Raw genomic sequence first — 20,705 nt, 5'->3', positions numbered from 1 at the left:
TGAAGAAAGGGCTACTATAGAAGCTACTTCTACCTACCTCTCTAAACTTAACCTTATCTAGAAGGAAATCGAACCTAGAGTATCTATATACGCGATATACTTCTATCTTATATCCTTAAAGCAAACAGTTACCTATATAAAAGAATTTCCTAACATCCTCCTCCTAATTTCTAAAACACATTCCTATTACTACCCTCCTTTAAAACAACATCCCAATCCTACTCTATTTCTATCGCTCTCGAACAGTTTCAAGCACTTCCTATTAAGCAGATATTCCGTTATCCCTTTATTACGAAATCTCCGCGCAAAAATTCCAACCTCTAGACCTCTATTATTAGCCAAGCACCATGGAGCGCGTTCGTGACTTCAAGACGTAATCTCGCTTTGTATTCGGAATACCAGTAAGCGTCGATGCGCGATGACCGACGCATTTGGTGCAGGTGCGTAGGACCATTGTGCTGGATGGCAGGGTACCGTGCGTTTGCTAGGGGCGAGATGCGAAGGATGACAGCAGTGTTGCGTCTGGATGGATCTTCGGATCGAGTGTGGATGGAGATGCGGGATTGATTGGCCGGTCGAGTTGAATGTGTCTGGTTTTATAGGCAATTCGGTGGCTTATTGTCGCGTGCACAGTTTCGCTTTTGTAAGCTCAGAGCCAAGAAATCACTTCCTCTTGTGACTTGGCCGTGTCAAGAAGTGTGAGCGCCAACACGAGGAATCCTTTTGCAGTCCCAGGAGATTCGTACTGCACAGTGGTTGGTCATGATGTTCCGCTGCGTGTAGCACTTCGCCGGGACAGCCAACTGGTCCTGGCCTCAAGCTTCAGCCTATCGCCTCCAGCAGAAGGGCCGCTCTGAAGCGCACGGCGAAAAAGCTCGGAGAACGTCGAGCCTAGGAGCTCAGATGGTGGCGCCGGCGGATAGAGCAGGAGTGTATTCTAGATAATCGGCAGACCTCGGTACCTCTCACTCCTCACTCGCGCCATCACTTTCCTCATTCTCCTCCGCATCATCTTCATCTTCATCCTCATCATCCACAGCATGTCCCGCATCAAAATTCGGCCCCGTATACCCAAACGGCAATCTCCCCTGCGCACCATGATACCCAGCAATATCCGTGATCCACACCAAACTCTTCCTCTTCTTCGCCTGCGCCACCATATTCGCCTCCTTACTCTCCACCAAACCCTGCTGCAACAAAATCTTCCTCGCAGCCTCAATCCAAACATCATGCCAGCCAATAGTCGAAGACAAGACATGCGCAGCTTGAGCCTTCGTCGGTGCGGGAGAATTGCATTTGAGACTCGTCGCCGCCCAAGCAGATTTCCAAGAATCCGAGTTCCTCGCCGCCGCCGCCGCCGCCGCCGTGCGTGGATCTAGAGAAGCGAAGAAGTTGACCATGGTTTTGCGGCGTTGCTTGTACGAGTCTTGACGGAGGAGTTTCCTGATGCCTTGGAGGTTGGCGAGCACGACGTACATTCTGACGTGAGAATCGGAGAGGACAGGGTTTCCGTAGACAAAGATTCTGCGCGCGCGGTGGGAAGCGGGGTCGCAGAGTCTTTTCATGATCCAGCATAAAATCATGAACATGCGATGCGTCTTGAGGAGATGTTTCGGGTTCTGATATGCGGGAGACGTTTCAAAGACATGCGCAAGGCTGAGGGCGTCGATGCTGGTTGCCTTTTGCTTGTTCTTCCCCTTCGACCCGGCACTGTCGGCAGACTTGAGACACTCGTCACGCAGCTGCTCGAGATAGTGCTGTATGGTGAGTAGTAGAGGGATCATCTTCTTCCGAACAAGGCCATATTCAGGTGGTAGATATGTCATTGGAACGGGCGGAAACCAGGGGTTCGCAGTGTCTGTCCAGAAATCAGGGTTCATCATGATGAAGTCGGCAATAAACCAGTGGAGCTCCCTTTCGAGCAGAAAGGCTAAGTCGGCACGGCGATGGAACTCGAGGAGATAGGTGAAGGTGAAAGGCTCTGGTGGCGGGTACAGTTGCATGTAGAGCTGCAGGTCTTCTTGGTGGAGATGTTGGCCGCGATGGTAGTGGTGGGCAAGCCTGGACATGTGTACGAAGAGCCGTTCTCGTGGCAAATGGCCATATGAGATCAGATCGGCCGCTTGGCGGGATGTGAGCCTGAAGGACAACAGGTCCACAAACGAGACCTGGTTGAAGATTTGGACCAAAAGCTCGGCGGGCAGCCTGAGGAGGGCGGCAGCCTGACTGCATGTGCGGGTGATGCCAGTCGTGCGTGGCGGACGTTGCGCATGCGTCTTGCCTCTTTGGTCGCGAGTCATCCCCTTCAATCGGTCCCATATCGAAGGCTTTCGCGGTGAGTCTCGGGGCGATTCTTTCGCAGCCATCACGATATTCAGCGTAAGCGCAAGCACAAGCCGCCAGCATTCTGCTCGGTCCACGTCCTCGTTGTATGATGAGAAGCGGAGGGGGGATGTGCCAGCGAACTCGGAGCCCCCCTTGCTGGGTCAGTCCCGCGCTCTTCCTCCCGTCTTCCCCGAACCCAATAGTGTAAACTCTCACGAGAATCCGCCAGACAAACAAGCGGATAACAAGCACCATATCTCAATACACATGTACCACTACCATAATACATACCCCCGACATCCATATCTCAATACACATGTACCACTACAACAATACATAGTTATACCCCCGACATCCATATCTCAATACACATGTACCACTACAACAATACTGTCTACATACCCCCGACATCCATATCTCAATACACATCTACCACTACAACAATACTGTCTACATACCCCCGACATCCATATCTCAATACACATCTACCACTACCACAATACATACCCTCGACATCTCAAACGCCACAAGCCACCCCAAGATTATCCCTCTTCGGGCCGACAAAATACCACCCCATCTCTGCACAATCTACATCATACTCGCCATGGATAGTCTTCACACATATACCGGCAACGTCGGACCTGCAAGATGCTCAGTAAGCCTTCCGGCCCGATGATGCGGAACAAGACTCACCGCACAATCACGCACCAGAGTACAAAGAATCGGCAAGCCAATCGTCCTGCTGTCGCTCCGGGCCTCGTCGGGATGTTCGCGTGCTGAAGCTCCTCGCCAGTTGGCCCGCTCTCGCGAACATGTGTCGCAGCTTCTCGCCGAATCGCCTGACGTAGAACTCCGTCTTGTTCATGCCATTCGCGTCGTAGGTGTTGGCCGTGCTCTGCGCCGTGCCCATCTGGTTCATGAAGCCGGCGCTGTATTCCGTGTTGCTGCCGCCCCCATCGAGCGACGGTGCACGAGCCTGGTCGTTGCCGTCCAGCCGGACCGCCTTGCCTTTGCCTTTGAAATGTGTCAGACGCTTGAGGTAAGACGCGCTGCGATCGCGCTCCGAGCTGTGATCCGAGAAAAACGAGCGGACTTCATCGAGCGCAAAGTGGGCGGGTGGCGTCAAACTGCTGGTGGGATACCGATCTCCCGGCCGGTGCGTGGCGTGGTCGGAGTGACGAGAGGTCTGGCGAGGGACGGGTGACTTGCTCAAACTCTTGGCCGTACTTTCTTCATCCGAACCACCATCTTTGCGGCCAGACGAGAGGCCGAATTTGTGCGTAAGAGAGCCAATGACCGATCGCTTGGACTGCTTGCGACGATGCGACGGACTGACTCCAGTAAGCTGCTCGGTGTTGATGGACGCATTGGAGTCGAGATGCGATGTTGTGATGGAGCCAATGTCTGCGCCTTGGGTGCTGCCCGGCGTCGCGGACGAAGCTGGAATGTCGAGAGATCTGGTTCGACGTTCGAGGAGCGCTTCTTTGGCAAGCGACTTCCTTGCATGCGCTGGGCACGGGACCGAGAGGTCGATTTCGATTTTGCTCTCGGCCCACGGATAATTCTTGTCCACATTCCACGGTCGGCTGCTCGGTTGCGATATGATCTGCGAGCGTTTGTTCGCCATGCGCGTGATGGGGTTCATCTCCGAGGGCAGTAGTCGGGCAACTTCCTCTTCGGTCGTGGGCGCCTTGGTGCGCATCAATGCTGACGATGGTCGTGCAACATCCTGGTCGAAGTCGAGTGGCATCGAGACCGAGCCACTCAAATATGACGATTTGCCGTCATATGACTTGGGGCTTGCAAATTTGTCGGCCGAAGTCGATCCTGGCAGCGGTGGGAGGTCTTTGTTGAGTCCCAGCGAGTCGTGAGTGCCGTTGATCACGATCTCTTCCGCTCGTTCGGCCAGTGTGCGGAAGCCCGCCGATGTGCGATTCGTCACGACTGTGTCCGGTCTGCCAACCATAGACTCACGATTGCCAGACCGAGCTTCCATGTGCTCCGGCAGGATCGAGTCAAGCCTGAGATTCTGGAGATTTCTCAATCCTGGGATGAGCTCAGAGAGACGCTCCGAAAGGGCACTAACAGACGGAATTGACAGTCGATTGGCTTGCGACGCGACGGAAAGGAAGTCTTCTGGTGACAGCGGCCGGTTGCCATCTTGCTCCACATCCGAATCGTCGAGCTGCGTATCTTCTTGGATTTCCACGGTCGGGACCAAAGCCTTGCTGTGCTCGGCTTCCGTCTCCGACCCCATCTCCGCTTCATCCTCGTCTTCGCTGACGGGATGCTCATCCGGAAGACTCATCTCATCTGGCTTGGCGAAGAAGCTTGTGTAGCGCTCGCGGAGAGGCTCGGTGCTGGTGGGCCGCTGTGGCGACGGACAGTGGATTCCAGAAAAGTCGCGGCGACGCATAATCTCCATCGACTTGGACGGCTTGATTTCGAGCGCTTCATTGAGCTTTTCGAAGAGATCTACGCGACTGAAGTTCAAAGAAGGCAGGTCTCGAGTGTCTCCGAGAGGTCTGTTGTGCTGCCGGGCCTGACGGCGGGCCTTAGCCTTGTCTGCTGTCTCTTGCATACGCCTCTCCTGCATTGCCTTGACCGCAGCGATGCGAGCTGGGAGTGGGAATTGGCAGCCGTCCGATGAGCGCTTGTGCTCTGAGATGCTCATGTCCTCGATCGATTCTTCCTTGAGACCTGGCAGATGTGCCGCGCCAAATCGACCGTTCATGTTGTTTGTGTGGCTGGGAGGCTGTGCTCGAGTATCGGCATTGGTGTCACGAAAGTCTCGGCCGACACTGTTGATGGACACATCCTCTCTGGGCGATGGCTTGCGCATGATCGATTTGGCCTTGCTGTGCGATGAATCAGTGGCTACCTTCAAGGGCTCTGGTCTCTTTGCGATATTGAGGGGTGCAATGTCGTCCGCGAAGGTAACCGAACTCCGTCGACTATTCTTCAGCCCTTGGGCTTCAGCAGCCTGATCTCCATTCGGGTTTGCTTTCGACTTATCTGGAGTGTTTCCTGGAGATACCTCGATGATCTGTGGCTTGCCAACCGTGATCGTAGTCTGTGGTAACGAGAAGCGAACAGCAACGTCAGTGATCATGTCGGAGCCAGTCATGGTGCTGTCGCCAACGGTGCTTAGATCGCCAGGCAGCGAGAACCGATTCGTGGAAGTACTGCCAGTATCCGTCACGGCGATGTTAGGTCGCAGCTGCACCGACTTCGAGTAGGTCTTCGGAGTACGTGGCGTGGGGGGTGGCATGGAATCATCTGCGATGAGAGAAGTAACGTTGCTCTGCTCCTCAGTGATGGTTGACTCGCGCTTCTCGTCGAGGTGCAGAGTGGAATCGATGCCACGAAACTCTGAATTCAGCGGGCTCACCGCAGAGCTGCGCTTTACGACCTCGTGAGGATTAAGTGGACTGACCGGCGTTCGTTCCAAGAGAATGCTCTCGCGAACGAGTTGCTCCGCTGGAGTCTTCTTGCCGTCATTGCTGCTTGCAGGCCTCTCCCCGGATTTGGAGGCGTCTTTCGAGGTCTGCTGCTGTTGCAACGTGATTGTATCTGCATCAAGCGCAAATGGATCCCTCGACTGTGTCTCATCTGAAGCGATCGTCGTGTCGATGGGTGCCGAGAACCGCATCGCGTAGTCCGCTCCAGTTGGGAGTGATGCTTCGACCGAACTTTCTGTGACTGCTCCGGAAACAGAATCTTGACGACGCTTGCTGCCGAGTCCTTGCTGTGACTGCCGAGAGGATTTGCGCGAGTGTGACTCAGTCGTGGGCTTCCGCTCATGAATTGGCGCTTCTGGCTTGTCGTCGTATCCATGCTCAACAAGTTGAGCCAAGACGTTAGCAGTCGATTCGTTTGGCTGAGCTTGCTCAAGCGTATTGTCGACGCTGGAAGGACCGAGCTCAGCCTGAATCATTTCTCTTGTGATGCGTGTCGTCTGGCCGTCCATAGCGTCTAGTTCGGCAACCTTGACAGGTGATGCGGGAAGTTCGACAGGCGCCTCGAACTCTTCAATGACAGTAAAGCGAGGGGTCTCATTAGCAGCCATCTCATGAACATCAAGTTCCGACACTTCCAAATGATCGTGGTCAACATCCAAGTGTTGACCGAAGTGCTGTTCATAGTGGTGATAGAGCTGCTGTTGAGAGGCCTGCTCGGCCTCTGCGTTGGCTGCAGCCTCAGCAGCCGCCTTTGACTCCAGCATCATCTTCACTCGCTGCACAAATCCTGACGGCGGGATCGATCTGTGTGGCAGGTCCATCTCTTGATCGTCCGCAGCTCGGTCCAGACCTTCAGCATACTCGAAGTATTTGGCGTTAGGCAGCACTGGATCACTGGGTGAGTCTGGCAGGTCGAGCAGCGCCGGGTCGATGAATGCTGGATCCACTACGACCCTGATCGTTGTGTGGTCTTTAGGCGTTGGTGGGTTCGAAGAATCTGGTGCTGAGCTCGAGGATGCAGGATCAGATGGTGGAGCGCCGCCATCCGTCATAGGCGTATCAGTACGATGAGGCATCGTACGTGCCATTCGAGCGGCGTTGTGGAACATCTGATGTGCTTTCGGGCCGATGTTCGAGGGAGGAGGTCCACGACGCACCTGCGGCGGTGGCTGTGGTGATGGGCCATATGGCAGATAGCCTGCTCGTGGCGGGTATGCAGGTCCGTACCCAGCGTGTTGCGGATAGGCATTCGGCGGTGGCTGCATCAGATACTGAGGAGCGTAGGGCTGCTGCGTAGGATGAGGCATTCCCATGTTTGGGCCCGCGCGCATTGGGCCTGGCGAGTGAGCATAATGATTTGGCGGATAGCCAGGGCCGGGCGAAGTGTTACCAGCATATGGTGGATGTTGCACATTCAGATGTTGACCGAAGTCTGCAGGATGGCCTGGACCATAGCCATTATAGGCAGCCACAGGTGGTGGGTGTGGTCCTGGTGGCTGTCTCGGCATTGGTGGCATTCCAGGATACTGTCCTTGAGCATATGTATCGCTAAGTGCTGGGGATGGAGAGCGAAAGCCAGGTCGCTTCAGTCTGGTGGGATAGACAAATGGAGGACGATTCTCTGGCATTGGCGGGACAGGACCTGGAGGCATGCGAGTGCTACCACGCGGCTCGTGGCCTTGGCTCTTCAAGCTTGCGGCTGATCGATGTCTCGGAAGCTGTCCTGCTTGAGGCGCAGAGGTCATCGAGTATGATCGGCTGTCTCTGGGGTTCGCATCTGGATTGCCGTTGGCCATCTGCAAGGACGGCCTCCCAGTGTGAAGAGGAGGCAAGGAGGGTGGCATGCTCTGCATGCTGGTGAGTGAGGCTCGTCGCTGCGTAGAGGAGGATTCCCATTGGGAGCTCACTCGCGACGTCTGAGATGGAGCATAATTGTGCCTCGATGGGTGATGCTGAGCTGACATGGACGGTCTAGAAGCATGGCCTCGTCGTGCTCGTGCAGCGGTGCCGGGAACGGCGGGTATGCGGGAGCTGTTGAATGAAAGAGCACCAATGTCGCCTGTATCCGTGGACGTCTTTAACATGCTGAGAACGCCGGCGTTGACTAGAGTATCGTTCGGGGGGCCGCTGGCAGGCGGAGAGCGGTGCTGAGAGCGGGAGGCTCCAGTGGCTCCAGAGACATTGCTGGCTCTGCTGTTGCGTCCAGAAACGGACGAGACTTGATCGGCGAAAGGCATTGTGCCGCCTTTCGAAAGCGTGTAAGTGAACGATGATGATGGGACGGACCAAGAGGCGCTATCCAAACGAGCATACGGCCAAGGCCTGACCAAATGAGAGGAATGGAGGGGCTGGACGATGGTGATGGTGATGAGTCGAGAAGCGGCTGTGCAGCAAGAAGACGGCGATGTTGCTGGAGACATGCGATCGATGTGAAGGAAGTCGAGGCTGTTTAGTCGTACCTGCGACGTGGTGGTGGTGGTGGTGATGGAGAGTAGGCTCGACGTGCGGAGCATGCGTAAAGAAGGTGAGGTGAAGCACGCAAGCCCGCAAGCACGAGGTCGGTATGTGCCTTCTTTCATGTGAACAGCCCACTTGCCCTGCCCTGCCCTGCCCTGCTCATCGCCGCCTTCCTTATTACTACTCTCCCAGCATATCATGTGGACACGCTCGCTTACGTGAAACATGTCAGCTTTCACCACTGCATACACTACACTGTCTGATATTCTGTTTTGCAGCATCTCTTTCTAGCTATTTCGAGCTTATATCATGCTCCGCCAACCAATGCACGCCAAGCACACCGCCGTCCTACCACTCGCTTCTTTTCCTTTTCCAGCATATCTCGTTGTTGCTGAAGGATCGCATACAGCAAACTGCCCATTATCGCCCGGTCTATTGCGCAGCTGGAGCTGGGGCCGTGTGACCCGCTGGCTGCTCCTCGGTGGTGCCAACGGGAGTGCTGTCGGTTGCAGGCTTGCCTTCTCCTGTGTGGCTCTCGGTCGCTGGGATGCTGTCATCCTCTGCCTTCTCCCAAGCAGCCGGCTTGACGTATTGTGGATCCTTCCCTGTTGCACTGTGTTAGCTAGCTTCCACCCAGTAAGTTGGTTAGACAGAAGCCACTTACATGGGCCATCATCGCTCAATTGACATCCGCCTGGGCAACTGCATGTGCCTCCAAACTCGACCGGCAGGTTCTCAGCCGGTACCTGTGCAAGCAGATCCTTTTGGTATGTGCTTCCCAGCACATGGATCTTTGCAACTGTGACCGGGTCCAAGAATCTCTTGATTACAGCGAAAACGCTGCTGAACCCCCAAGGTGTGTTGATGAGGTACAGCTTGCCCAATCTCTCCGGGTAGTAGTCTTGGCTGATAGCCGACGCGCGCTGCACGTATCCATACACCTGGTTTGCCTTCATCAATCCCACGCCCTTGAAGTCCATAATCGTGCAGCAAGTCTCGAGCAGGACGCCTGCTTTTCGCGACGCCGCTGGCAGACGTGGATCGGCGAGCTTCTCGTATTCGACAACAAGGTTCTGCAGCATGCGGTCGTCGGTGCTGATCTTGCGCATTGCCTCGAGATCGACGTTGCCGAATTGCTCGATGTACACGGGTCGGCCGTCCTTGTCGGTCTTGTGATAGTACTGTGGGTAGTAGGCCATCATCTGCTCTTTTTCGACGTACTTGAACGTTCGAACGAGATTGTCGACGCCGCCTCCAAATTCTGACCGCCATTTCTCGCTGTTGATGAACCTGAGACATTCTCGTTAGCTGTGTTGTGTCTCCTTCTTCGGAGCGGGAAGCTTTACATCTGCTTGGACAGCTCGACGTTGAACTTTCGTGCGCGAAGATACCGCAGCAGGGTCAGGGTGTCGAGTCTCTTGGTGTAGCCAGCTTGTTCCAACATCATGCGCAACTGCTGCACTTGAGCATCTTGCTCTTTCGTGGTGTGGCCGGGGTGGCCTGGTCGTGGATCAGGAGCGGTGGTTGGGAAGTCATAGTGGTCGTATTTGGGGTCGAGCTCCATGTGAGGATTCCCGTTCTCGGTCGCCATGCTGCTGGTATTGCTCTTCTCGCTGCCGTCCCAGATGTTTCTGGCGTTTCGTCGGTGTCTCGAAAAGGGGTCTGCTACCGCACAGCGTTCTTCTGAGGGAATCCGCCAAGCACTGTCTCGACAATGGTGGATTTTCGGTGCTGGGTGCAATCTCGTGCCTAGAACGTCGAAATGTGTTTCTAGGGGACTATTTTGGACGATGTGTCTGTTTGGCGGGGATGTGGGAGCTACGAGAAATCACAAAGGAGATGAGGTCAGAGCGGCCAATCTTGGCGCCTCGTGTCAAGGCCGAGCGCACACACTGGCTGCTGACAACAACATGTGCCTCGACAGTTGGCAGACGTCAACATGGTGGCAAGAGACCAGATCTGTGTAAGACGGTGTTGATACTGATCCAAGATACGGCATGGCATTCGCGGTGCCACAGCTATCCCGACAGTATGTCCATTCTAGTCCCCATGGGCCCAATACCCTGCATGTATTGGCCTAAGGCTGGCGGTCACGAGCCGAAGCGTGTAAAGAGTGGCAAGGTCTAGGAAATGGACGTCTTGCAAGTAGGACTAGACCTCCATGGGTCGAGATTCATCAACGACATTACAAAAGCTAGAAAAAGACAGCACACCGGCCAAGAGAATCTTCAACATAATACCAGCGGCCACCAAGAAAGCGGCGTGCTGTCTGAGGATGAAAAGAAAGCGTGCTGGATGATTCGAGCAAATTCCTCCATCTCGACACCGGTATTGCTCGACGGTAAATAGGAAACGGACGACCTATGATCCTACCTGCATCTTGTCCAAGAAAGCCACTCCTGCGCGCTCTACACCCTCCGGACTCCCTTCAACAAAACGCAAGATATCGAGATGGATGGCGTCGAAGTGCGCGTCACGTCCTGGCACGATCCCGAAGGCCAGGCGCTTCGCGCACGACAACTGGAAGAAACGCTTGCCAGCTGGCCCGACGAGCCGATCCCTGCTTCCTCGATGGAAGAATTTCCCATTGTCGTGATCCTTTCCAAAAGCGGGAGCTCAATCGCCTGCGGTGGGCTTCAGCCTCTTGGCGGTGGTGCTGCGGAAATCAAACGTGTCTACGTCGTGCCGCAGTATCGTGGCAGAGAGCAAGGTGTTGCGGATCTCCTGTTGCTTCAGCTAGAATGTAAAGCCTTGGAGCATGGACTGACGACGCTGAAGCTGGAGACGGGTGTGATGATGAAGAGAGCACGGGCATGGTATGAGAGGAACGGGTTCACCGAGATTCCATTGTTCGGGCCCTATGTCGGGGCGACATCTTCTGTGTGCTACGAGAAACGACTTGCTTTCGCTTCTGACCATACTGCGGAAAGGAATGATCGATGACGAGTGGCCGAAAGAGTCCATAAGTAAGGTTGCTTCACGCAAGCAGATCCGCGAACTTTTCCGTGTTCCCAGCCTTATTCAGCATCCCCCAGAAGGTACCTTTTCTGTGTGCGAGCTCTGCTAATACCCAAAACTCTGCGACCTGTGGCTCGCTCAAGACGAGAATCGGGAATTGGAAAGGAGAGATCTCGAAAGATTTCGAGGCGACGAGTCGCGGAGTGACGCTGCTGGCCTGAGCATTCCGAGGCCGGCATTACTTGTTGCAGAGCATGCAGAAGAACAGCATCATCGTATTTGTCGAAATGAAATCAGATTCGACCGTACCACTCACAACACTCACTTGGCGTAGTTTTACGCTGATCCAAATATGGACTAGCCCGAAGCCAGCATATCATCTACCGGACTGCAAGCCATAACTCCCTCAACAAGTTCAACATCTTGATCTTCATCCTCAGTTTTCGGCGCAGATCGTAGCAGTCTTACTATGCGTAAGAGTGATGGTCCATCTCTGTCTCAAAAGTGAATTCTCACGATGGGCTTGGATTTCAAGGAAAACACTCCGACTCATGACAAGCAAGGTATCAAGGAGAAACCTCTCAAACCTGAGACAATGCAGAGATAGCAACCATAGTAGGTCAACTGGCATCGTTATGCCGCTTCTCAATCTCCACAATTCCATGCCGTGTCCGTTCATCAGACCTCCGAATCGAGCGCAAAAATCCCACACAAGAACAATACCAAGAACAATACCAAGGCCCACACACAAAGCTCATCGCCAAACAAAGCCAACCAAATCCACACAGCAACACATAAAAATCCTCAATACCATGTTCTTCAATAATCTCCCTCTCCATCGCACAGGATCTGCCTCCTGACCAGACAGCATCATGGCGACCAGACAACACGATAGCGGCGCAATTTTCCGCAAACACTGGGGCAAAGACGACTACCTAAAGTCCAACGACTACAAAACCGTCACCGACGAAGAGCGTGCCAAACGACACCTCGACGCCCCAGAACTCAATGAAGCGTATATACACCTCACCCTTCCCAAAAGAAAACCTTCCCCTTACTAACATCCCAATCCCAGCTACTACGACATGATAACAGACCTCTACCAAAGAGGCTGGGGAAACAAATTCCACTTCTGCGGCTACCAACCGGGCGAATCCTGGGAAACCGCACAAGCGCGCCACGATCACTTCCTAGCACTAAAACTCGGCCTTCAACCGGACTGGAAAGTTTTAGACATGGGCTGCGGAATCGGAGGCCCAGCACGAGAAATCGCAGCATTCACAGGTTGCAATATAACAGGAATCAACATCTCCCCTCTGCACGTCGAACGCGGAAATCTCATGAACAAATCCTCCGGCCTAGAAACCCAAGTAAACCTCATCGAAGGAAACTTCATGTCCATGCCCTTCGCAGACAAAACCTTCGACGCAGCATACGGAATCGAAGCGATCTGTTGCGGACCAGATATGTTGAAAACATATCAAGAAGCGTTTCGAGTTTTGAAACCGGGAGGGGTTCTGGGGACGTATGAGTGGGTGATTACGCCGAAATATGACGATAAAAATGACGAGCATCGGAAGGCGAGGTATGAGATTGAGAGGGGTGGGAGTGTGCCGCATTTGAGACTTGCGGAGGAACATATGGCTGCGATGAAGGAGGCCGGGTTTGAGATTTTGTTTGATGAGGATCGGGCTTTGGCGAAGGCGAATCCTGTGCCGTGGTGGTGAGTTTGGAGTTTAGTGCGCGGTTGAGATTTTCTGAGACTGACTCTTGTTTTGCTTTTTGTAGGCATTCGCTTGCTGCTTTGCATGCTCCGACTTGGCGGGATTGGTGGCAGGCTTTTTGTTTGAGGCCTTCTTATTACCATTTCGCTTACGCAATCGTCAAGGTCTTCTGGAGGCTTGGGCTCACTCACCCTGCTAATATGGAGGCTCTTGATACTGTTGCTGAATGCACCTTTGGATGCAGAGATGGTGGGAGACTTGGCTGCTTCACGCCAATGCACATGATGATTGCGAAGAAGCCGCTCAAGGCTGTGGAGAAGACTCAGTAGACTGAGATTGCTACTGCTGTCTCGCACACTTGCATTTGCATAGTATTGAAAATTCGTACGATTTTGTAATCACTTCATGCATCCAAAGTGGCTGAGATTGGATGATCCTCGTATTGTCTGCACGAACGGTTCGAAGTTTGTTATTATGCTTTATATTGAAGTTATGCCACCATGATGCTTTCCGTTTTGTTCTTACATTATTTTTACATCGGGTATCAGTTGAGTGGAATCAGTCGGCTGCTGTTTCCAATTCTCTATACAAAACGCCGCAAATGCCTGAACGCTTAGCAAAACCCTGCTCAGCTGTAGTCATTACTCCAAATCCTTCTTGTGGTCGCGCTTTTCTTTCATCCGCAACGACATCTTCTTGCCGACTTCGTAACTTGAGATCATGATTGCGCAAGCAGGTGCGACCTTCAGCGTACGCGCGGCCCAACCTTTCATTAAGCCATTCCAGCCTTCGTGCTGGTAGATGTGCCACAGGAAGCGCGGCATGATCTTGCCTTCTGGCAATGCTTTTCTTTTTTCCAGCGACATGTTCGAGTTGATGACGGTCTGCTGTCTGGTCTTGCCAACGTCGAACGGTGTTGTGACAAATGCAGCAATAGCACCAGAACCGGCTCCAGCGATGAAAGAATCAGTGAGGAGTTCCCAGTGATTCAGCTGGTCGTTTTGGGGCCTTCCAACAATCTCTCCACTATGCAGGCGCATCTTGTCCAGTCGCTGTCGGCCATACTCGTATCCCCACCAATACATGGCAGAGAAAGGCACATCTCTCCACATCGTCAGACTGAGCCCGCGCCACAACGACTGAACTCCTTGTTGCGCAACCATATCCCTCATGCCGTCAATTGTAGATCGCATAATACCACGCCCGTGCTCTTTACCTGACGAAGCTTGCATTCGTGTTCGCAGCATCTCAATTGGACTCACGCCAAAACCAGCCAGAATTCGAGCAACAGTGCCAGCGACAAGTGGAGCGTAAGAATCGCTCACTTGACCGACCATAGGGCTCTTCGGACTCCACCTCAGCCAGTCGTATCCGGCAAAGTAGATAACATTGGCGGGGATAGACATGAGCAGAGTCGGACTGAGGCCTCGCCAAAGTGTCCATATGCCTTCATTTCTCGCAATCTTCCTCAAGCCATCGAAGGTAGAGTTGATAGTCTTGCGTTGTGTCTCTTCTGCAGCACAGTCAGAGACCACCTTGTCTAAATTCATGACTGCGGCTTCGGGCGGTGCAGCAACACAGAACTGTGATTGATTTTGGACCCAGAAGACTTCTCGACAACAGGCAGTGACACCGAGATTGGGAGGCAATTGTACAAAGGAGGGCAGTCGCACGGAGGGAGACGGACTTTGTTGGGCTTGTAATCGTACCCGAACGACATCCAGAGGTGTTACTGGAGATTGTCAGCAGCGTATAGCGATTCTGGAGATAGGGTACATACTGAGGAAGGATGTAAGAATGCTGCCTCCAACAGCACAGAGCATCTTCTCCACAACCGAGGTTTCTGGGTCTGCTGCCGTCCGGCCAGACGGCGGTGGAGGTGTGTATGACTGCGTAGTCTCGGCATCACTTCCAGACAGCATTCTATCGTGGCGCTGGCCTTGCGGCGATGTGTGTAATGAAGCCATCCCCTTATCAAAATCGATGCTCTGTTTCTAGCGCGCCGAGCAGCGCATCAGGCTCGTTTTCCTCGCCACCAGCCGAAAAGATTCCTTTGTTTCGTAGACTCGATCTGTGAGAAAGTGTCGTCATGCAAGATTTGCAGTGAGGATGTAGAAGTGTCGATATGCAGTCGTCAATTTTCGAAATGCTTTGGGAGTGTGAAGACTCGATGACAGAACCATCAACGTACAGAATCTAGATTTAGGTTCGCGATCGCATAATTCATTTGCCGGCAGCCGGCGCCGCGATCGGAGAGCCACATTTGGCTAAGCCTCATGTCGGAGCCGGACGCCGACGCCGAGAAGAGACACCGTCATTGTTCACTAGTGTTTATGTAGCTCGAAGAGCCACAAGTGAAGGACGAAGTGCTATAAGTAAAGGCCGAAGAGCTATAAGTAAAGGCTAAGGCGACGAGCGGGGTAGGGAGAGCTAGATTCTAGAAGATTCTACGGCGGCTATAGCCGTACCGCGCTAGGTAACAAGGCGGAAATCGTTATAAATCGCGCTTTATAAATCGCGCGCCTTTCTAATAATAACTTCTTCTACTTACTACTACTTACTACTACTACTACTACTACTACGACTCGTTACTACTCCCTTTCTATCTTTACTAAGCTAGATACTATACCTACCCCCTATACTAGCTCTATAGAAACCCTAAGCAAGATCTTAAGCGCTACTAGTAAGTTTAATATTATCGCTAAACCTTTATAACCGCGTCGCTAATAGTATTAGTCGCTTAAGTATTTAAGGGTAAGGAAGTTATCGATCTCGCCGATACGTCCTCTAACGAGTCTCCCCCTTACTCTACGAAGCGAGTTCTAGTTAAAAAGACTAGCTCTAAGAGGGTCGCGACTCTAGTAAGTCTCGTTTATAAATATATGTTACTAGATATACTAACCCTTAAAGCTCGTCGTAGGCGAAGTCTTTATACGTTTCGTTAGCGGCGTAGTACGCCGCCTAACCTTCTACTATACCGTCGTCCTCTAAGATAGCGCTAAGACTATCGAGTACTAGTAGCCGCTAGGCACCTCTACTATTAATATATAGTCGTACGCGACCCTCCTAGGATCTAATTTTACTCGGGACTTCGGGGCTAGCTCTCCTTTCGTCTAGATAGGACCTAGGAATCGATTTACTATAAGAATCTATATCGCCGCTACTCGGAAGAACGCGATAATCTAAGAATAGTATACTAATTAAGAAGTTAAAAGTTAGAAAAAGCGAGAGGAAATAAGATAAGATATACTATCTACGCTATAGGGCGCGGACCGATATATATACTCTACGGAGGTTAGTTAGCCCTCTATAAAAAATGAAATCTATAAAGTAACTTACAATCTTCTCGTTTCTATTTTTATCTCGTCTGCCTATATAATAGATATATACTAGGCCTACAATCTCGGTTAGCGAAGCTAGTAATGTTTAATCTCGCGTTTCTTAGTACGTTACCGCCGTTATTACTATTCGTATTATAGTCGGTTTAAAATATATACCTAATCTAGTTAAGTCCGTTCTACTACTGCGACGACTTCTATACGAGCTCGCTTACTGTCTATTTTCCGTATATAACCGCTTACAATCTCGCTAATACTCTCGTAATATATGTCTCGAATATACTACGTCGGAAACGTAGGAGAATTAGAATACAACAATTCCGCTAGAAACTCGAAGAGTTACTAGAGCTATACTTCGCTTATGCTTCTCCTAAGTTCTTCCGCTTTCTAAGACACTTCCGGGGTAAAGTCGTATTCCTACTAGTAGCTAGTATCCTTAGTAGAGATAGTCTCTTAATGTTCTAGGGTACCCTCTTCCTATTCGTACTCTATAGATAGAGGTCGAGTATTCGATTTCGAAGCCCGCCCGCTGTCTTCGAATTCTAGTAATACTACTCTCTTCCGGTTACAGTTTATATAGCTAGTATAGCTCCTAGGATCTCCTCTATAAGCGCAATTACTATATAGTAGCTTTAGCGCTAGGTTATAGGAATAACGGCACCCTTCGAAATAACTACGGTTAGATTCGTAAGTTCTATATTTCGAAGGAAAGGGACAGTTTAGTATAGCGTAACTTCTAGCGTCTACGCCGAGGATATAGACTAGCGCCGCTCGCCTCGCTCTCTTATCGGTACCCTTCTACGTTACGCCTTCTCTTAGTATACGTATATAGCCCTCTCGAAATACTAGATCTCGCCCTTTACCGCTTACGATTTTCTTTACTAGCGCGTAGTCCGTAGTTCTAGTTTCCTAAATTTCACCTTTTTAATATACTTCTACTACTACTTATACGAACTATTACGCGTAATCCTTTCCCACTTTAGGTACAATATTAAGGCTCGACATTGTATTAGCGCTAGGAATATAGTAGAGAACCCGAAGAGAAAGGAGGATAACTAAGAGAACTGCCGGGAACTTAGCTTATATAGATAGGGGATAGGCGGCTAAATAACAAGGTTCTCGGTGCCTCGGAGAAGTAGTAATACGCTAACCGTATTTAGGTAGCTAAACTCTATACCTAAAGAGAAAAAAATGCTAGTACAGATAGAGAAGTTTTATATATATATATTATAGAGAATAACTACTAATCGTAGCCTAAACGTCTTCTATATCGAAGTCGAGATCTGCGTCTTAAAGTATACTAAGGATCTTAGCTTTTTGTTTATATACGACAACCGGAGCCTTTGCCTTAGCAATGTCGCCTAGCCTTAGAGTACGAGGTAGCGTTAGAGCGTACACTATCGAGGTCGGAGTAGAGACTTAAGTGCGGGATATAGGCTTCGAGAGTAATATAGGTTGTCCGGGTAGTCGCTTCCTAGAGAACGAAGGACCTAGAATAGGCGTAGTGTCCTTAGAAATCTACTAGATTGTACGCGCCGTAGATACGGAACAAGGTGTCGGTATAGGTACTAGCGTAGGTAGTATCGATAAGGCCTTAGTTAGATCTGTCTATATAATCTCCTTCGAAGGTGTTATTTTAGCCGTAACTTGTATTATCTATTAGGCGTTACTAGGACCTAGGGCTAAGTTCTAGAGGTAGACTAAGGAGTCGTCTAGTTAGTATCTAGGAAGTTCTACGAATAACGGTCGGCGCGAAGTTTTCGCTAGTACTATAGTTAGCGTAGTTTCTCGCCGGCTTAGCTATCGTCCGACTCTAGTATCGACTAACGTCCTATCTTCGTCGTTACCTAGTACAAATGCCCTAGGACCCTTTTCTACCCTATACGGAAGGCTACTATCGCTACCTGCTTCGCGGTCTAGACCCGCAAAGTTTCGAGTATACTAGTTAGGCTCGTCTTCGGGTTCTATAGCGTCTCGAGTAGAACTAGTAGGCGGTTTAGCGATTTCGGGAACGTGCGCTTAAGGTATATAGTTAAGAGTACCCCGCGGGCGTCGCGGTTGCTACGCTAGTCCGGTAGAGCTAGTAGGTATAGCGTATATCGCTCCGCGTAATAGGACGTTAGAGGTTATACCTATAAATAGATTTCTACCCTTAAAAATGAAGTCGTAGAGACGCTTAGGTAGATATAATAGAGCCGAGCGAAACACCTTGTTTAGGGAGTCGCCGCCCTACGTAAAAGTATACTTTCCGTTAATAAGTACGCGGAGGTTATATACGTCCGTAACGCGTAAGAATGCTACGAAGAGTTAGCTATAGCTAAATACGGGCCGTCGAAGGTCGATGCCGATATATACTAGGGATTGACCCTAAGATTTGTTTATCGTTATTACGAAACAAGGTCGAAGCGGAAGTTAACATCGCTTAAGGGTAAACGGTAGGCCTTTATTCGAATGTATCTAGATTCGCGGTATCTAGTACACTTCCTAATTATCGTCGTCTAGCAGTTTCCGAACTTTAACCCCGAATTAGAGTGTTTTTACGACGACAACCCGCGTTCCGTTTACGAGTCCTACGGTCTTATAGATATTCCGTATAATTATTATTAGTATACCTACCCGGATCCGTAGGTAAGGAATCTAGAGCTCGGTATTCTAGATAGATTTTGAAAGGCTTAAGATTTCTAGAGGCTAGTCTTTATCGCTAGGCAACTTCTCTATCTTATCCTCGTAGCGATATTCGCGAATTGTACCGTATAGTAGGTCGTCTACGATACGTTCGTTAATCTCGTAGGCGGTATCGTTCGTTATATAAAGGATAGCTCGAGAACGATAGAATACTAGGTCGTACTTAGCCTTAATAACACCCTATCTTAGAAAGACGAAATCGATAAGCTCGCTAAGGTCCTAGACTCTTCCGACGTATATTAGTAGCTTAATAAATCGATCGAATACGTCGTCGTATACAATACAGAGGGTCTAGCGGTAGAAGTCGACGTTCCGCGGATTGCTATCTACGAGCCGTATATTTTACTAGAGATAGAGCACCTTAATCTTATTCTAGATTAGGAAGGCTTTAAATGTAATCGCTATTACGTCTACTTCCTTCGAAGACTTCTTATACTCGGGAAGCACTAGAAGAGTCTATACCTAGTCGCCGCCGAATATAATAGGGACTCCCGCGAAGAATAGTTCGTTGCCCTAGCCGTTACTACCTAATCGTAACTTGTAAAAGAGTCGATATATAGCTATAATATCGCGTCTATTCTATATCGCGGCTTCGTCCTAAATAACTAGATAAGTCTTTCGGATTAGCTTAGCGTCTATTATATCTTGCGTAATAGGATAGTCCTACTGCCCGGTATTGCTTAAAGGAAGTTTAAATCGGGAGTGCGCTATACGACTACTAGGAAGCAGCTATACGGCGATACCTAAAGACGCGATACATAGTACGATAAGGCTACGTGCTCTATAGGTCGCTACGAGTATACGGTATAGGAACGTCTTCCCGTAGCCTCCCGGACCTTAGATAAAAAAGTGCGCCGTTAACGGATTCTAGTCGATATCGTTCGTAATATCGGTAAAGGCTCGCCTTTAACCGTTATTAAGAAGGTAGGCGTTTTATTGTACGTAGAGTTTGTTCCCGTCTTCGTTTCCTATATCGACTAGTGCTTCTTCTTAAGCGATAGCGTTATTGCTGCTACGTATTTCCGCCTACGAAGGATCGGGACTCGGCAGTCTATAGCCCGATACCTTGTATCCGTTAGCAACTAATTCGGTATACAGCTACTACTTACTATAACTTTTAGTAGTAGCATTTATCTCCTTATACCTTCCTACGTAGCCTCCGCGCCGTAGTTCGATATATAGATCTTTATATATGTCCCTCTATAGAAGACTCTACTATCGCGTAGAGTCGGCTCCGGATATCGTATCCGTTAGGATAAGTAGTACGAACATAAGACGCAATTGTCGGGAGGTATATGTCTTCTCGGCCTCCCGGAACGTATCGAGCTATTTATCTTCCGATCTTATAAGACTAGATGCAATCGCCGCCGCTCGAAAGCTCTTATATACGGTGCCGCTATATATCCTTAAGTCGCGGAAATATTTAGTACCCCGAACGATATAGAGCAATTTAATTAAGTATAGTATCTTGCCTTTAGGACGTAGGGGCAGGTTAAGACGCGCGATAGAGTATACTACGCGCTTAGAACGTTTCTTCTACGCTTTGTTATATAGCGTATAGTGTTTTAGAAACTTAAGATACGTTAAGCGCCAGCAAGATACGTCGTTGTCTAGTAGCAACGCGTTATACCGAAACTACGCGACGAGCGTAGTACGTTATCGTCTATCGCCGCGTAGGTCCGCTATCGTCGCGTTATAGTTAAATACGATATTACCCCTAGGGCGCGGTAGGTAGACGTCTAGTCGAATAACCGCGG

The 20,705-nt window shown here is 50.6% G+C and overlaps 8 protein-coding genes across 8 annotated transcripts; 4 read left to right on the top strand and 4 right to left on the bottom strand.

Moving 5' to 3' along the window:
- Positions 1–57: 57 nt before the first annotated feature.
- MYCFIDRAFT_216973 (uncharacterized protein) lies at positions 58–8,023 on the bottom strand (the record flags this gene model as incomplete). The annotated part of the gene is made up of 5 exons (XM_007933597.1): positions 58–2,477; positions 2,617–2,649; positions 2,784–2,810; positions 2,953–2,966; positions 3,034–8,023. 5 exons carry the CDS (start codon positions 8,021–8,023, stop codon positions 966–968), a joined length of 6,576 nt encoding a protein of 2,191 aa, XP_007931788.1. The 3' UTR covers positions 58–965.
- Positions 348–1,144, top strand: MYCFIDRAFT_209261 (uncharacterized protein; the record flags this gene model as incomplete). The annotated part of the gene is made up of 6 exons (XM_007933598.1): positions 348–373; positions 403–440; positions 470–479; positions 512–574; positions 603–625; positions 649–1,144. 6 exons carry the CDS (start codon positions 348–350, stop codon positions 855–857), a joined length of 369 nt encoding a protein of 122 aa, XP_007931789.1. The 3' UTR covers positions 858–1,144.
- A 433-nt stretch (positions 8,024–8,456) lies between the features above and the next one.
- MYCFIDRAFT_57519 (uncharacterized protein) lies at positions 8,457–10,036 on the bottom strand. The gene is made up of 3 exons (XM_007933136.1): positions 9,590–10,036; positions 8,908–9,533; positions 8,457–8,848 (listed from the first exon to the last, which is right to left on the bottom strand). Exons 1-3 carry the CDS (start codon positions 9,832–9,834, stop codon positions 8,676–8,678), a joined length of 1,044 nt encoding a protein of 347 aa, XP_007931327.1. The 5' UTR covers positions 9,835–10,036; the 3' UTR covers positions 8,457–8,675.
- A 658-nt stretch (positions 10,037–10,694) lies between these two features.
- Positions 10,695–11,186, top strand: MYCFIDRAFT_79315 (uncharacterized protein; the record flags this gene model as incomplete). The annotated part of the gene is made up of 1 exon (XM_007933596.1): positions 10,695–11,186. The coding sequence occupies one exon, from the start codon at positions 10,695–10,697 to the stop codon at positions 11,184–11,186; it is 492 nt and encodes a 163-aa protein (XP_007931787.1).
- Positions 11,187–11,220: 34 nt separating this feature from the next.
- Positions 11,221–12,040, bottom strand: MYCFIDRAFT_179529 (uncharacterized protein; the record flags this gene model as incomplete). The annotated part of the gene is made up of 6 exons (XM_007933595.1): positions 11,221–11,413; positions 11,444–11,558; positions 11,591–11,692; positions 11,718–11,788; positions 11,813–11,954; positions 11,986–12,040. The coding sequence occupies 6 exons, from the start codon at positions 12,038–12,040 to the stop codon at positions 11,221–11,223; spliced, it is 678 nt and encodes a 225-aa protein (XP_007931786.1).
- A 237-nt stretch (positions 12,041–12,277) lies between these two features.
- Positions 12,278–13,254, top strand: MYCFIDRAFT_33221 (uncharacterized protein; the record flags this gene model as incomplete). The annotated part of the gene is made up of 2 exons (XM_007933021.1): positions 12,278–12,924; positions 12,990–13,254. Coding segments are annotated over 2 exons (912 nt in total), but the record flags the coding sequence as incomplete, so codon positions are not given.
- Positions 13,255–13,369: 115 nt separating this feature from the next.
- On the bottom strand, positions 13,370–14,847 carry MYCFIDRAFT_158026 (uncharacterized protein; the record flags this gene model as incomplete). Its single annotated transcript, XM_007933594.1, has 2 exons — positions 13,370–14,657; positions 14,706–14,847. 2 exons carry the CDS (start codon positions 14,845–14,847, stop codon positions 13,567–13,569), a joined length of 1,233 nt encoding a protein of 410 aa, XP_007931785.1. The 3' UTR covers positions 13,370–13,566.
- Positions 14,848–14,873: 26 nt separating this feature from the next.
- On the top strand, positions 14,874–15,283 carry MYCFIDRAFT_179526 (uncharacterized protein; the record flags this gene model as incomplete). The annotated part of the gene is made up of 5 exons (XM_007933593.1): positions 14,874–14,998; positions 15,030–15,084; positions 15,119–15,131; positions 15,163–15,238; positions 15,265–15,283. 5 exons carry the CDS (start codon positions 14,874–14,876, stop codon positions 15,281–15,283), a joined length of 288 nt encoding a protein of 95 aa, XP_007931784.1.
- Positions 15,284–20,705: the final 5,422 nt, after the last annotated feature.

The sequence above is a fragment of the Pseudocercospora fijiensis genome (assembly GCF_000340215.1).
Source record: "Pseudocercospora fijiensis CIRAD86 unplaced genomic scaffold MYCFIscaffold_10, whole genome shotgun sequence".
Lineage (NCBI taxonomy): Eukaryota > Fungi > Ascomycota > Dothideomycetes > Mycosphaerellales > Mycosphaerellaceae > Pseudocercospora > Pseudocercospora fijiensis.
The sequence above is the reverse complement of the archived record's forward strand: the minus strand, read 5'-3'. Positions and strand labels throughout refer to the sequence as shown.

Coding starts and splice junctions, on each gene's coding strand:
- MYCFIDRAFT_57519 (XM_007933136.1), bottom strand. CDS start 9,834: ATGGCGACCGAGAACGGGAATCCTCACATGGAGCTCGACCCCAAATAC. Junction 9,534..9,589: donor GTCGAGCTGTCCAAGCAGAT/GTAAAGCTTCCC, acceptor AGAATGTCTCAG/GTTCATCAACAGCGAGAAAT. Junction 8,849..8,907: donor ATTGAGCGATGATGGCCCAT/GTAAGTGGCTTC, acceptor ACAGTGCAACAG/GGAAGGATCCACAATACGTC.